This window comes from Cervus canadensis, chromosome 17, assembly GCF_019320065.1.
Source record: "Cervus canadensis isolate Bull #8, Minnesota chromosome 17, ASM1932006v1, whole genome shotgun sequence".
Taxonomy (NCBI): Eukaryota; Metazoa; Chordata; class Mammalia; order Artiodactyla; family Cervidae; genus Cervus; species Cervus canadensis.
In genome coordinates, this window is record NC_057402.1 from 43,948,064 (window position 1) to 43,963,442 (window position 15,379).

The following is a 15,379-nucleotide window of genomic DNA, read 5'->3' on the forward strand; positions in this document are numbered from 1 at the left end:
CGCTCCAAGAACATCAAGTGTATGCGAGGTGATGCTGAGATTCCCCTTTATCTCAGGGGAAATAGCACTCATGTTAAGTACTGAAAACCTTAGGAATCCAAATTACTCATCTTAGGTTTCTCAGTTTTTTCTTAATCTAATATCAGAAGCAATGATTTAGATACTTTTGGAGAAGCTAGTTTCTGTTCTCCTCCCCCCACCCCTACCACATCCCTCTGGTGAGGCTCTGTGAGATGGAAACTACCTGTCTGACCAGGGTGAAGGACAAGGGGAAATGCAGGAGGTGAAAAGCATAGTTTAATATCTCAACCTGTTGTCCCAAGAAATTGGACTCATGCTCTGCAAGGTTTTTAATCTGGCTCCTTCAACTTGAGTCTTGGGATGGAGTAGGAGGAAGAGTTAAACAAACATAAATAAGTATATTACTTAAATTATAATACATGCTATAAAGAAACAGAAAAAGTCTCAAGAACAAGAGTCGCATAAGGACCTAATATGGATTGGTTTGGACTGAGGATTGGGTGCAGGCATTCAGAGGAGGCCTCCCTGAGGGTTCTATGTAAGCTGATATGTAAAAGAGGAGTGAAAGTTGGCCAGGGGAAGCATAGAGGAGGGAGTGTTCTAGGCAGAAGGAACAGTATATACAGAGGCCCCGAGGAAAGGAAGAAATTGGTGTGTTCAAGAAACTTGACAGAAAGGAAGTCAGGAGATGAGAGACCAGACCAGAGATGAGACCAGACATAGCAGGACCATGACAGGCATTTGGACTTGATCCCGAGAGTTGCCGGGAAGCCATTGGAGCATTTGATAAATCGAATTTACAGTTAGGGGACTTCCCTGGTGGTCCAGTGATTAAGACTCCGAGCTGCCAATGCAGGGGATGTGTGTTTGATCCCTGGTTGGGGAACTAAGATTCCCAACATGCTGCACTGCATGGCCAAAAAAAAAAAAAATGTACACTTAAAAGAGACTGCTAAAACCCTGAGATGGGGAGAACAAAGGTAGAGATATTGAAATCAATTATAAATTTTTAATTAATTACCTTAACCGAAATAGCTAGCCTCCCGTAATTCGTCTGAGTGTCCCCCATTTAAAGCCTGCCTGCATGTGAATCTGAAAGCGTCCTTGGATTGGGTCCAAATTAGATATGTCCCTGACGACTTATCATAAACTTTGAGTCCTGCCTGTAATGTTTCCTGCTCTGATCTGTATGTACACGTATGACTATGAAACTGTCTTCTAAATTAGAGAATGGCCATGTGAACTCCCACAAAAAACCCTCCAGTGACTTCCTTTTCCCTGTGGAAAAGTCACATTCTTTACTTTGGCGTATGTATTAGTTCCCTTGGGCTTCCATAACAAAGTTCCATAAACTGAGTAGCTTAAACAGCAGAAGTTCACTGTCTCACATATGGGGAGTCTAGAAACCCTTAATCAAGGTTGGTTCCTTCTGACAGCTCTGAGGGAAAACCTATTCTAACTTCTGGTAGCTTGAGCATCCTTAGCTTGTGGATGGGAGAAGGGAATGGCAACCCACTCTGGTACTCTTGCTTGGAAAATCCCATGGACATGGACGGAGGAGCCTGGTAGGCTACAGTCCCTGGGGTCGCGAAGAGTCGGATGCGACTGAGCAACTTCACTTTCACTTTTCGCTTTCATGCACTGGAGAAGGAAATGGCAACCCACTCTAGTATTCTTGCCTGAAGAATCCCAGGGACGGAGGAGCCTGGTGGGCTGCCGTCTATAGAGTTGCACAGAGTCAGACATGACTGACGCAACTTAGCAGCAGGAGCAGTAGCAGCTTGTGGATGGCATTCCCTGTGTGTTTTCCTTTTGTAATGTTTAGTTATCCATTTGGCTGTACCAGGTCTTAGTTGTGGCATGTGGGATCGAGTTCCTTGACCAGGGATGGAACCCGGGCCCTCTGCATTGGGAGTGTGGAGTCTTAGCCACACTCCTGGACCACCAGGGAAATCCCCCCTGTGTTTTCATAGCATCTTCCTTCTGTAGGTCTCTGCATTGAAATTTCCCCTTTTATAAGGTCACTGCTCCTATTGAGTTAGAGCCCAACATCTGATGACCTCAGCCTAACTCTATCATCTGCAAAGATGCTATTTCCAAATAAGTTCACATTTATGAGTTCTCATGGTTAGGACTTCAGCTTCGTTTTGAAGAAAGCAGTTCAACCCATGAGAGCAGATAAAGTCCTTGGTGACCATGGTTTTAGGTTCTTGAACCACGTTTCCTGTCATGACTTCTCTCACCTTATCACAGCGCATGTGTGCATGCACACACACACACACACACACACACACACACATACACACTCACTCACACACACCCAAAGGAACTTGAACTTGCCTAGCAGCCAAACTGAATTATTCACTTTGACCCATGCTCCTGCTCATTCATGCCTTCTGGACCTTGGCCCTCTGCCTGGAGCCCTTATCCATGAAATAAGCTAATACTCTCCCGTAAAAGTGATCAGCGGCTCTCTGCTCCCTGGTATATGAAGTCAACAGTGTGAAATGGGATCCTAACCTTGGACACATGGTAGGGATGTGTCTTAACAGTGCAGAAAGAAGTGGGAATGGATCTGGAGCATGGAGTAGAGGCCAGTTCTGCCTCCATCAGGACACTTCAGACATGTCCCTTGGCTCTTAGGGCCCAGTTTCTTCATCTGAATGTTGATCAAAGGTGTTAGGCTTTATCATCACCAAGGTCCTTTTCAGCTCTAGTCTTTCATTGTTGAGTCATGCTTCAGGTTGCATTTTTCACTCACATCTGCAGGGCTGTGTCGAGTATTTTTGCAATTATCTTCATGTCTACTCATGAGTCCTTTGAAATGCTCAGGGTTTGTTTTAGTTATAAGAATAACAGCCTCTGCTTGACCTGCCGAGGAGGCCAAGGCAGGGCTGAGCTTGGTTTGCAGTGCCATCCTTCTTTTGCTCACCAAATTGGGGCAAGATCTGACTACAGATCTAGAAACTGTCCCTTTATGTTCCTGAAGGGAGCGTGCTGGTTTATCCATGCACCGACCCATGAGCAGGTTCCTCATCACTCAGCCTTGGCCAGGGATCTTGCACATAATCTGCCTCAGCAATCTTGCCCACAGAGCTCTCAAGCTGGGAATAATACAGCACACAATATATCTTGGCCACTTTGCAAAATTAAGGGTCTGTTTTTATGTGAAGAGAAATACTATTCCTCATTTCAAAGTTGCAAGTTTAATAAAGGTTTTGAAGGTTGAGAGTTATTTTGGAAAAAAACCAGCAGAGACAAAGGGTTGATGCCAAAATAAAGGTAAGTTTACAAAAATGTTTTAGGTTCTAGAAACCAGTGGTGTAGGAATAACAGGAACAGGGTGTTGCACAATACTTTCCATACAAATATTTACTGACTCCAAGGGCAATAGCAGTAAAATATCACCCCAGGGTGAAACTTACAAGTGAGATTGGGTTGGACAGTCAGTAGATCTTTATTTACCCAGAGGCAAATGTGTTTGATGTATTAGCCTTAACTCTCCAAGGTGGGGCGTTGTATGTTTATTTGCTCTTCTGGGGTTACTCCCTTTGGTCTGTCCTTTAACTGCTGAGTGTCTGCTATTTATGGAGTTTGCTTTTTCCAGGAGAGAGAAACGGGCAGGGTTACATAATGGTTCCACTAGTCCAAGAAGAGCCTTCTTCTGTGACAGGACTCAACATGGCTAGACAGGGAGGTGGGGAGACAAAAGGCAAGAGTAAAGTGTTTCTGTACCAACTTGTTACCCAGGTCTTGAATTAAAACAAAAAATGCTGTGTTCATTGTCTCTTAATAAGAAATTGTTACCTGTTTCTTGAATAAGAATGGTTCCCCTTCCAGTCCCTCATGTCACTGATCAATTTTAGTAGTTATATACTTTCTTGAAAGACTGACCATCCCAAAGTTGCTCCTAATAAATTACATAGTTAGGCTGAGTTGTTTTAATATTGCAACAAAAGCCTTCTAATTATTTAGCTGTGTGGTCTGATTGTCGTCAGAGTATCTACTATTGGTGATTTTCCTCACCCCTAAAGCTATTGGAACTTTATATATTAGTAGCCTAATTAATAGCTTAATGAATATACTTCCAATTCAGATCATGTTTTAATTTCACATTCTGCTCCAAATACAGATCAGTGATAGCTACAGTATAAAAAAGGGAAACATCACACCCAGGAAATGGTGGAAATAACTACATAGGCTGGGAAAGGAACAGAAGAGGGAAGTGGTGAGTGGAATTGGACCTATAGTTCTTCTGGGCTTTAGCCCCACAGCATTTGGGGTCAGTGAGAGTTCGTATCCTCTGGGTAACCGAGACTGAGCATCTTTCTTTTAATTCATGGAAAAGGACCCATATTCCTTACTTCTTTGTGACAAAAAGCTGCTGCTGACCACAACTAGAAGCCTTTGTTTACCCGAAGCTACTCACCTGTGAAGGTGAAGGACAGATGCAGTAGAGCCCTGGGAGCAGACCCAGCCCTGGCTTACCTGTTGGCTCAGTGGTCGGGTCATCAGTGTCTTCATAGTGCTTCTGTGCCACATGGGCCACACGGACCTGGTTCTAGCCTGGACCCCAGAGGGCTCGGTGGCAGCAAACCAAACTGTAGACGGAAAGGGTTGAGAGACAGAGAAAAGGTTTAAAGGTAGTGGAGGGAGAGAAAACCCCTTCCAGTTGAGCCTGCAAAATGACATTCCAAAGCATATGAAAAAAATCTAATGCTAATGAAGATAGTTCACAGATTCGCCAAATGAAAGATGAATTCATTAAGAAATTAAATATATAGAAAGAAATTAAATATATATGAAGAAATTAAAAGATAAGAACAATTTGGAAAGTAATATCAGTATTCTTGGGATCTTTGGAGTTTGGAGAAGGATACAGATGTTCAGTTCACAGTGTATGTTGCTGTTGTTGTTCAGTCACTAAGTCGTGTCTGACTCTTAGCGATCCCATAGACTGCAGCACACCAGGCTCCCTTGTCCTTCACTATCTCCCGGAGTTTGCTCAAACTCATGTCCATTGAGTCGGTGATGCTATCTAACCATTTCATCCTCTGTCACCCTCTTCTTCTTTGCCTTCAATCTTTCCCAGCATCAGGGTCTTTTCCAATGAGTAGACTCTTGTGATGAAGTGATCAAAGTATTGTAGCCTCAGCTTCACCATCAGACCTTCCAAATGAATGTTCATACTGTGTATTATTTTAATCCTTCGATTAATATGCTTGTTACTTAGGATTTCTGTTTCTCTCTTTTTAAAATTAAAAATATATAATCATAGATTGTAATCAAATGTTTTCTTTACATTTTAATCTTCCTTTTTACCTTGGAATATTTTAAGTAACATAAGAATTCATTTGTTTCTTAGAAACTTGTAGGAACTTTATCACAAAATTAGCACAATCTAGTCCTTTTCTTCAAAAGAACTTTTTGTAGTTGCCTAATAGCATATCTATTTCATCAAAATTTTCAAATATATTGTTAAATTCTCTATATTCTTGTTAAAGTTTGTCTTTTTGATAAGCCAGGAGCTTAGAAAAATATTTTACAGCTGGGGTAAGATTCATGATTACTAATAATTAAATATCTACAAGTTTTAAAATAATCATTGTATACAATTTTTCACCCATCCGATGGGCAGAGCCTTTTTCAAATGGTACGGTCCAGTGGTGGTATGGCTATAGAAGTCAGGCTCTCTCTACTTCTGGCGAAAGCGTGAATTGAGAGAATCATTTTTGAAGGCAACTTGGAAATATGTACCCAAAGCAACTGCCCTGGTTTTTCATTTTTGCAGATGTTTCATGAGAAAACCTGATTTTTCCGAGATCTTATTGGAAAGGAATCACATTATGTATATATATGTGCTGTAAATCCAATCCTAACATAAAAGAATTTTCTTAGGGATATTCCAAATAATGAATCCAGGTGCCCTAAAAATTTCCTGAAGTGTGCTTTTAAGCATTTAAAATTTCTTTTGACACCTTATATAAATCATCCTTGCCTTGGGGCTCTATTCAAAACAAAACCAAGATTTTATTAATGATATATGGTGGTAGGCTAGGATGGAGAGAAATCTGCTTCTCTTTCACTCCAGACTTTCCTAGACAGGTGAAATCTTTAAGCATTTTTCTGACATGTCTTGCCTTTTAACATTGTATTTCTGCACTTTAATTGCATTTATTCATGCTGTGCATATGGAGGGTGGAGGCTGGAAGTCCAGAGAGGAGCGTGTAGTTGTCCATGCTCTGGGTGTCCCACTGAGTCCACTGGACAGTGAATTTTGCCCACTTGTTGTTTTGGTACAGGTGGCACATGGGCTCTTGGGGACCCTGCTCAGCTACCTGTGGTGTTGGCATCCAGACTCGAGAAGTATACTGCCTGCACCCTGGGGAGTCCCCCTCCCCACCTGAGGAATGCAGAGATGAGAAGCCCCATGCCTTACAAGCATGCAACCAGTTTGACTGCCCTCCTAGCTGGCATATTGAAGAGTGGCAGCAGGTATGGCAGCCAGGCTTATGATTATAAGAGCCCTGTGTTTCACTAAACCAAAGAGGGCTGAGCCCGTGGACTCACTTCCTTGTGTCCTCCCAGTGTTCCAGGACCTGCGGAGGGGGAACGCAGAATCGCAGGGTCACCTGTCGGCAGCTCTTAACGGATGGCAGCTTCTTGAATCTCTCCGAGGAACTGTGTCAAGGACCCAAGGCCTCATCCCGTAAGTCCTGTGCCAGGACAGACTGTCCTCCACATTGGACTGTGGGAGACTGGTCCAAGGTAAGGGCCATCCCAACTTTACAGCCCCTTCTTTTCTGCTCCTCCTCCCTTTCAGCCTTTTAGAATGTCCTCTCTCAGATGAGAGCTGGGGCTCCTTTGATGTGAGTGGAATGTCCAGGGTGCAGAATTTCAGAACACATTTACTCTCTGGGTTGTGTGAGTGCCCTGCTCCAGACCCACCCATAATGATTCATTTTCAGTGTTTACTCAATATTTCTTAATCTGTACTCATCATATTTCTCCTACACCAAATCCCATGACTTCTGTCTTTTGAGAGAACCAAAGTCATTGTATCCCAGGATTAACTCAAAATCAGTTTCATTCTTCTCTGCCTTATGTCTCCTTATATAGAATTATTTATTAAACCCTGTCATTTCAACTTTCTGAAAATGTTTCATACCTTTACTTCCTCTGAATTCCATTGATACCACTGCTGAATTTACTCTTTATCCTCTCAAGCTCACATTAATTGCAATAAGCAGAATTCCAAACTAACATTTTAGTGCATATTTGGGACTTAATATAGTCTAGTAGCAATACCCATTTTTCAAGAGGGGAAAATTAAACCCAAATAGCTAAAATAGGCTGTGAAATAGGAATAGAATCCTTGCCTTTTGACCTTATTGCAAGGGTTCTCTTTTATGTATTACACTGCCCACCTGATTTCCTGCCTCTGTACCATCTTCCCCCTCTCCAAGCTATCTTAACACCTCATAGTATTCCCACCAGTCCGTCTATCAGGTCAACTCCTAAAGGTCTTGTTGCCTGAAAAATCAACTTTCGATTCCTTGCGGGGCTTTCCTTGAACGAATGGGACTCACATCCCAGCCCCCTTTCTTCTTATTCCAGCTCTTCCAGTCTTGCTTATTCTTTTTAAAAGTTTTATTGGAGTATAGTTGCTTTACAATGTTGTGTTGGTTTCTGCTCTACCACAGTGTGAATCAGCCATACGTGCACACATATCCCCTCTGTTTTTTTTGTTTTCCTTCCCATGTAGATCACCACGGAGCACTAATAGAGTTCCCTATGCTATGCAGTAAGTTCTCGTTAGTTGTCTGTTTCATACATAATAGTGTGTATATGTCAACCCCAACCTCACAGGGATCTCTTTGGAAGCTGGGATCTTGTAAGAGATCTCAAGTCCCACCCAGACCTAAGGAATCAGAATATGCATTTGAATGAGACTCCCTGGGTACTGTCAGGCACAGTACCCTTTGGGAAGCGTTTCCTCACCTGCCCCCTTCTCCTTGGGAGAGTTGCTCAACCCTTCAGTGTGTGCACAGCAGGGATTGTCCTGGGCACTAATGTCTTTGGGCACATGCTGCCCTAACCCACAAGGAAGAGGCAGGAAAAGGGAAAGATGAGGTATGAGCAGTGGTGGCATGGAAACCAGGCCCCTGAATCTGGATGTGCCCTCCTCATCTCTTCTTTTCTCCAAGAAAGCAGAGGCCTTCACAGTTCCATCTCGTTTACTGGAACAAACTCTTCCCACTGGCCTTTTAGAAAGGAGAGACAGGGGGCGATACCCTCACTTTCCTCTACTGTTCCTTCTCTCTGTGAATGATGGAATTTGCAGTTGCTGGTTATCTTTCACTAAATGAACATCCATCACTGTGTTGACTCAAGCTTGCCTTGTGTCTTTGCTCTTGTTGATACCCTCCAACTCCCAGGCCCAGCTCTGAGCTTCCCTCCTCTTTGAAGTCTTCTAGTCTCTAAAATCATACAGCATTTCTCAGCTCTAACTCATAATGACCCAGCTTTTTTTTAGCATTTTAATGGGAGGCTACTTCCTGAGCCCCCATATGGTGCTCTCATCTGGCTGATTGTGTCCTTGCAGTCAGTGGCCACGAGATCGCTGACAGGTCCTTGGGCCCTGCAAACCTCTGAGCAGGTAAACATTCTTCCTCAAGTGTCTTCGCAAAGACAGGAGGCATGTTAAAGTGTGTTGGAGTCGTGATCTGTAGAAAAACTCAGGCTAGCTAACAGGACAGGAAAAATCATTCACTGGGAGGGGTTTTGTTGGGAGGAAGAAAAGGAGACAAAGGAGGTTATCCACGTGAGCTGGTTTGGGCCAGAGGCAGATGAGTTTCCTAGGCGGCCATCGTGGAGGCAAGAGCAAGCTTGTGCACACTTCAAGAGGTTAGCCCAAGCCCAATCTAGACATCTGCCTGCACCCAGCCAAGGCCACGTCTCCAGGAAACGTGCATCTGGAGGAGGAGCAGGTATGCCCATGTCACAGCTGGGCAGAGCTGGTGTTCAGACTTGGGTCCAGTCGGGCACATGTGTTGCCTTGCAGTTTGTATTCTCCTGCACGGTTCAGCTTTTCTGTTGATATTTAATATTTTCTCTCATTTCTGAGCTGCCTTGTTTCGGCAGAGATCCTGATGCCAAATTGCCGCCCTCCCTAAAGCGTTCTGCCAGCCTCGTCCCTCTGCTATGGGATGGCTCATTCCAGGGCAGCCATCCATTTCATGGTTCTGGATGTGTCCCTTCCCCATGGGAACTGGCCACTACCCCTGGTCCCAGAAAGACCAAAAAGCTACGCCAGAATTTCCATTTCTCACCATGCCAGGCCTCTCAGGCTGCAGCTGTAATTCACTCACTCTGTTCATGGCATGTTTGGGCTTTGTTCATTCACTGTATCATTCCTTTTCCCTGATTTCCTTAGATCTGAACCAAGTTTTATGTGGAAATGAGCCTCAACTCTTATGCTGCTTTTGTAGCTACAAGAAAGAAGCATTGACTCTTCTATGGGGCAGTCATTCCTAAAGTTGTCTTGTGGCCCCTCCCACGGCCTGAAATCCAGTAGCCTTTCCTCATTCTTTGTTCTCTGTGCTTCGAGGGAGCACTTGGCCATTTCATCCACTTTCATCATTCTCCTTCAGGATATTCTTTGGTGTTTTTTATTTTTCCTGTTTACCTGACTGTGTGTTTTGTATTAGTTTGTTTTCTTCCAAATCTTCAAAAAGCTCAGTGTTTGACCCTTTGATTTTTATCACTACATTTACCTTCCAGAGATGATTCTGTGGTGTGACTTCTCTGACTTCTATAGGTGATTTTCTGTTTCTGGACACAGTTTCTGATTTTCTCTTCAATACCTCATCCTTAGCTCTTCAAGTAGGATAGATCCTCAAGCAAAGGGACACCCTCATCCCATCCAGCTTCCCCACCTACTTCCTGTCTCTGTCCATGTAGCACTGTCTTTCCAACACCTGTGATCATCTCTGAGTTCACCTCCTGTGTTCAACTACCTATACCTGCCAACCCTTTCAATTCTTGAAATCTGTCCATATGCTAAATATAAAGGATATGGTCTCTATACATGAGACATTTTACAAAGTATAGCTCAAGATATGCCCAGCACACATGAATTTCCAAACATGGCTTTCCAGTTTTCAGTAGATGTTTTATTTATGACCTATGAAGGGAGTATTCCAACATGTGTTAGAGGCAGTTCGTACTGGCTTTTGAGAACCAATTGTGATCCCGTCCTACTGTGTAGTCAGTGATATTCCAATAACAGCTTGACATTAGCCATGATGGGAGTATTTACACCACAGAAATTGGCAAATGTTATAATCAGGGCCCTTTTCTCCATGAACCCTGTTGGAAAATATGTACTATCACACAATTGCATGAAAGTATTTTCCAGAAACACATATACACACACGTATACTATCTTATCAATAAGACAGTTTCAGCTTACTGATAAAGCAGGTATGTAGGATGGAAATGCCCTTATTTGTAGACTTAAATAAAGAAACTTATAGAAGCTTCTTCTGACTTGAATATGCCTGTTGCCACAGCCCTGCATCCTCACAGTCATTTACTGAGCACTGCTATGATTGATTGCGGGCTTCCCTGATAGGTCAGTTGGTAAAGAATCCGCCTGCAATGCAGGAGACACCGGTTTGATTCCTGGGTCAGAAAGACCCACTGGAGAAGGGATAGGCTACCCACTCCAGTATTCTTGGGCTTCCCTGTGGCTCAGCTGGTAAAGAATCTGCCTACAGTGTGGGAGACCTGGGTTTGATCCCTGGGTTGAGAAGATCCCCTGGAGAAGGGAATGGCTACCCACTCCAGTAATCTGGCCTGGAGAATTCCATGGATGTATATAGCCCATGGGGTCACAAAGAGTCAGACACCAGACACGACTGAGCGACTTTCACTTTCACTTTCATAATTGATTGCCCCAGGTACCAGGAATCTGGGACAACCAAGGCTTCAAAGGCAGATAGATGAAAAAAATATGTAAGACGAATAAAGATATCCCATCTACAGAACTATGTGAAAATCTAAGTCTCCCTGAGTCCCAGGAAAGTGTTGTAGAAGATGTAGATTAAGAGTTGGTTGTTAAATGATGAGTGCCAGATGTGTGGAAATGAGACAGCAGGGTGTCCTAAGCAGAGACAGGAGTATACACACAGGTACAGGCTGTGAGCTCATCAATCTTACGTGGCTTAAGAGAGGCTGCGATAAAGAAATGGAGGAAGGTGAGAGGTGAAGGAGAGGGCAGCCAGATTGTGAAGGACTTTGGGTTTATTCCCGACAGTCACTGAAGGTATTGTAGGAGGTGTCTGAATAGAGAAATAAAAGGCAGAGTTTTTAGACAACAGTTCTGAACAATGTGTTGGAAGAAGAAGGAGCCTAGAGTTTGAGGGACCTTGTCTGATGAAAATGGAAATAAAAAGAATGAGAGATAATGAGCAGTTGGAATCAATAATCATGAGTAGTTTTGAGTGAGATTTAGCAGAACTGACTGGCAAATTCGGTAACTGAATTGATAAAAATGAGCAAAAAAAAAAAAAAGTGTCCTAGATTTCTATCTTGGGTAATTAATGGACAAAGATGATATTAACAATTAGAGAAGGAAATACATGCTTGGAAGGTGACTTGAAAGGGACAGAAAATGAGTTGATTTTTGAAACGGGTGTGGTTTGAAGGTCTATAAAGGTATCAATAAAGAATTGTAGCTCACGCAAGATCTACAGTAAAGTTATAGTTTTGGGAATCATCAGCATTTAAGTGGTAACTGAACATGGAAAAATGAATACCTTGATATCAAAGAGTGTATTGTTAATAGCAGTTCCTTTAAAAATGCTTAGGAGGCTTCCAGTGAAGCAAAATCATGATAGTAGCATAGTTGTTTAATATTCCAAAATCTCTCATTAAAAAAAAAACAAAAGAGACAACAAGGCAATTGGGATTGCCAAAAGAAAGGAAAAGATAACAGATAGTAACTTTAGTGGAAGTGATATAAGGGTGGGGGGGGCAAACTGTATGTAATAGCAAGTGTAGAAGTTAGAGTTTTTTTTTTTAATAGAAAAGAAACAAGGATAAGAGCCATGGAACATAGAAATATCCCCACAATAAAGTAGTCCTATTCCAGAATAGTAGAACCTTTAGCATGTCGGTCTGAGATAATCAGTGAAACTGAGAGAAGACTCAAGGTTCCTGTTTGTGGTTTAGAGCAAGAAAAATCATGCAGACTCATTCAGGGCCTTAAGAAGATTGGAGAGCACTGGAGGAACTCACATCCCTAAGACTGTAGAAATGTGCAACAACACCTGCCAGAAGGTTAAGCTGAGCTGAAAAGGAACAAAGGGATAAAGGAAAGATGTTCAGTTCCTTCAGCTCCTTGGGAGTAGAAGAGTCCAGAAGAGTCAGTTTCAAAACTGTGGCCAAACCCTTGAATACTTCATTTCAGCACCAGAGGAGGGAGTCCTTTATAGTGAAATAAGTCCCTTGAACACCCCCTTACACTATTTCAAAAGTACAGAGAAAAATCTGTTTCATTTAAACAAAACCAACAGCAAATCCCATAGAAGGATACCCCAAGAAAAAATATCAATAATGTAGCAACATAATGAAAATTTGACCTTGAGGTGGATGAAAATATAACTTACTATTATAAAATCAGCTAAAAGAAACTAAGACATCTATAGAAACAAATCAAAAATAGAAAAATTCTGAAATGAGGTGAATAAATAATGGGGGGATATGAAAAATTAGCTGACAGGGTTCAGGAAAGAATTAGAAAACTAAGGGGGAAGAAATCAGAAATGTAGACTAAACGAGAAGGAACACAAGAATGACCAGATGCAGAAAGTGTAATAAGAGAAAAAAAAGAAAGGAGAGAATTGAAAATAACTGAAGAAAAATAAAAAGGATTTAAGCAAAAATGATGGCTGTAAAAAACAGAGAAAGAAAATCATGTATCTATTATTAGAGTCCTGAGAAAAGAAAACCAAAACAACAGAACAAAACTATAAACAGAAAATTCAAATCACTATATTGAAAGAGCATACCGCATGCATGGAAAAATCAACCCAGAATGGTCCATATCAAGACATACTCTACTAAAACCACTGGACTTTAAAGGTAAAGAATAATGTGTAAGTGTATCTCAGCAAAAGGACAAAGTCACTTATCAGGGAAAGAAAATCAGATTAGCATCAGACTTCTCAACAGTGCCACATCACAGTAGAAAACAGTGGAGTAATATATTTAATAAAAGAAAATGTGAGCCAAGGATTTTATATCCTGCCCAACAGACCTTCCAATTTGAAGGTCACAGACAAATAATTACAAAGTTACATGTGCTCTTCCAGAGGAATCTACCATATTTCTTTTGAATAATCACAAAGCTTTGGCATAAAGTTGCTGTTTTGTAACTTATAATTAATGGCACTGATTCTGTCATCTCCACTCTCTCAGCCGTGGACATGTGCAAATGACACGCTAACCTTGAACTTAGCAGACACAAGGTCATGTAAGATCTCCATCCAGAAAAGGGGTTTGCAAATGATCCTCCCATTCATAGTGGGATAAAAAGTCAAATGTTGATCATTAGAAATGGCTTGTGAATGGTGATTGGCAATTATTTAACTACAGTTTTTATGTTATATGGAAAACTCCTAGATGATGATTTGACTTGTTTAAAAAAAGTACAGTAAATCCCCTACATACAGACCTTCAAGTTGCAAACTTTAAAAGATGAGAATGTGTTTTTGCATGTCCAATCATGTAAGTTGCTGCACGGGTCTGATGTACATTGTCGCATGCATGCCTCCTCTACGACTGGCTGTGCTTGTGTGTAGAGTCCTGTAGAGTCCTGTGTAGAATACAGTTGTGCAGTGTCTTTATTTCAAGCCCAGGATGTTTGGAAGCAAGTGTAAAAAGCAGCAGTGATGTAGGTGGTACTACTGAACTTTTTCAAGGTACTGTACTGTAAGATTAAAAATGTTTTCTTTATTTTTTTAAAATCTATTATTTGTGTGAAAAGTATTATAAACCTATTGCTATTACAGACAGTATTATATAGCTGATTGTGTTAGTTGGGTACCTAGGGTAACCTTGTTGGACCTAGGAACAAATTGGACTTACGAATGTGCTCTTGGAACCAAACCCTTTCCTATGTAGCGGATTTAATGTACATCATAAGTTGCTAAATGGTAATTTTTATTTTGTTCAAAAGCTTACAAAAAGCTTCCCTTGGCACTGAAAAAATACTAATAATTAGGGCTTTCTGTTGAAGAGAACAATAAAAGAATTTTAAAAATTCCATTCTCCTTCTTTGAAACCCAACAAAAAACCCCAGAAAGATAATGAAAGAGAGAGAACACTCTGTCTTCAATGAACAATGAAACAGCCACAAGCCCAAACTATAAATTATGAAACACACTTGCCAAAGACCATAAAATCTGAACCAAAATGAAAAAGAGAAGGCTGAGGGCTGACAAATATTTCTTCAGGCACGAGCAGGAGGTAGATTTCCCGAGGAGTAAATGTGAGAGTCCTAAAAGGCCTGCTTCAGCGGATCTTGATTATAGACACTAGAAGGGGGACCATGTGCCGCCCCTGAAAATACCGTGAATGTCCCTCCAGAGCCGTCAGGCAGATGGAGCTGCAGGAGAGACCACGTGTGGAGGCCCTGTAGCCCAGGAAGGCTGCAGAGATGGAGTGGCATGAAGGATGCTTGCTGGGTGATTGCAGTTACTTAAGAGACTGTTCCCTGAGTCACCCTAGCCCTTCAAATGCCAAAGTTTGAAGAGAGATGTGGGCGGAGGAAATAAAAATTTGATGACAGACTGTGGAAGACAAGAAACTGATGGAAACACCCTAGCTCATCCCCCAACCCGTATTATTCACAAACAGCCAGCTACATTTAAAGCTGCAGCATAAAAACTAAGCGTCAGAACTGAAATGGGGGAAAGTGAAGGATCAGAAAGAAGTCAGGCCATGGGGAAAGGAACAGGGGGCAAGAGTCACATGAACAACAGCATCACAATGATACTAGCCAGAGAAAAGTGTGAAAAAATAGTCTCTGTACTCCCAAGGAAATTATAGTCATGATATCTTGGCCCAGGGCAGGGGGGTGGAGGGGGTAGGAGTGGGTGGATGGAGTGGAGGGAGGAGTGGCTCTAAAATGAGGTTTAGAGTTCATAAAGAGGTTATAAGTCAACAGAAGGAGATGAGAAGACAATTTGGAATAGGGGAAAAAACTGAAAAGAAAAATTTTATATAGCAGACATAAAAGTTATTTTACAAGCGACAAAAAATAAAACAACTGAAAACAGAAAGCTATGGT

At 41.9% G+C, this 15,379-nt stretch overlaps 1 protein-coding gene across 5 annotated transcripts in view; it reads left to right on the forward strand.

The window, feature by feature from the left end:
- Positions 1–15,379, forward strand: part of ADAMTSL3 (ADAMTS like 3) — a 392,562-nt gene that overhangs the window by 293,602 nt on the left and 83,581 nt on the right. For all 5 annotated transcript variants that reach the window (XR_006273566.1, XM_043489726.1, XM_043489723.1 and 2 more), the window contains exons 18-19: positions 6,324–6,516; positions 6,610–6,789. Coding sequence is in view for 4 of the 5 variants with exons in the window: in XM_043489726.1 (XP_043345661.1) it covers positions 6,324–6,516; positions 6,610–6,789 (373 nt within the window). In the remaining variant the exon portion in view is untranslated. The remainder of the gene's footprint in view (positions 1–6,323; positions 6,517–6,609; positions 6,790–15,379) is intronic.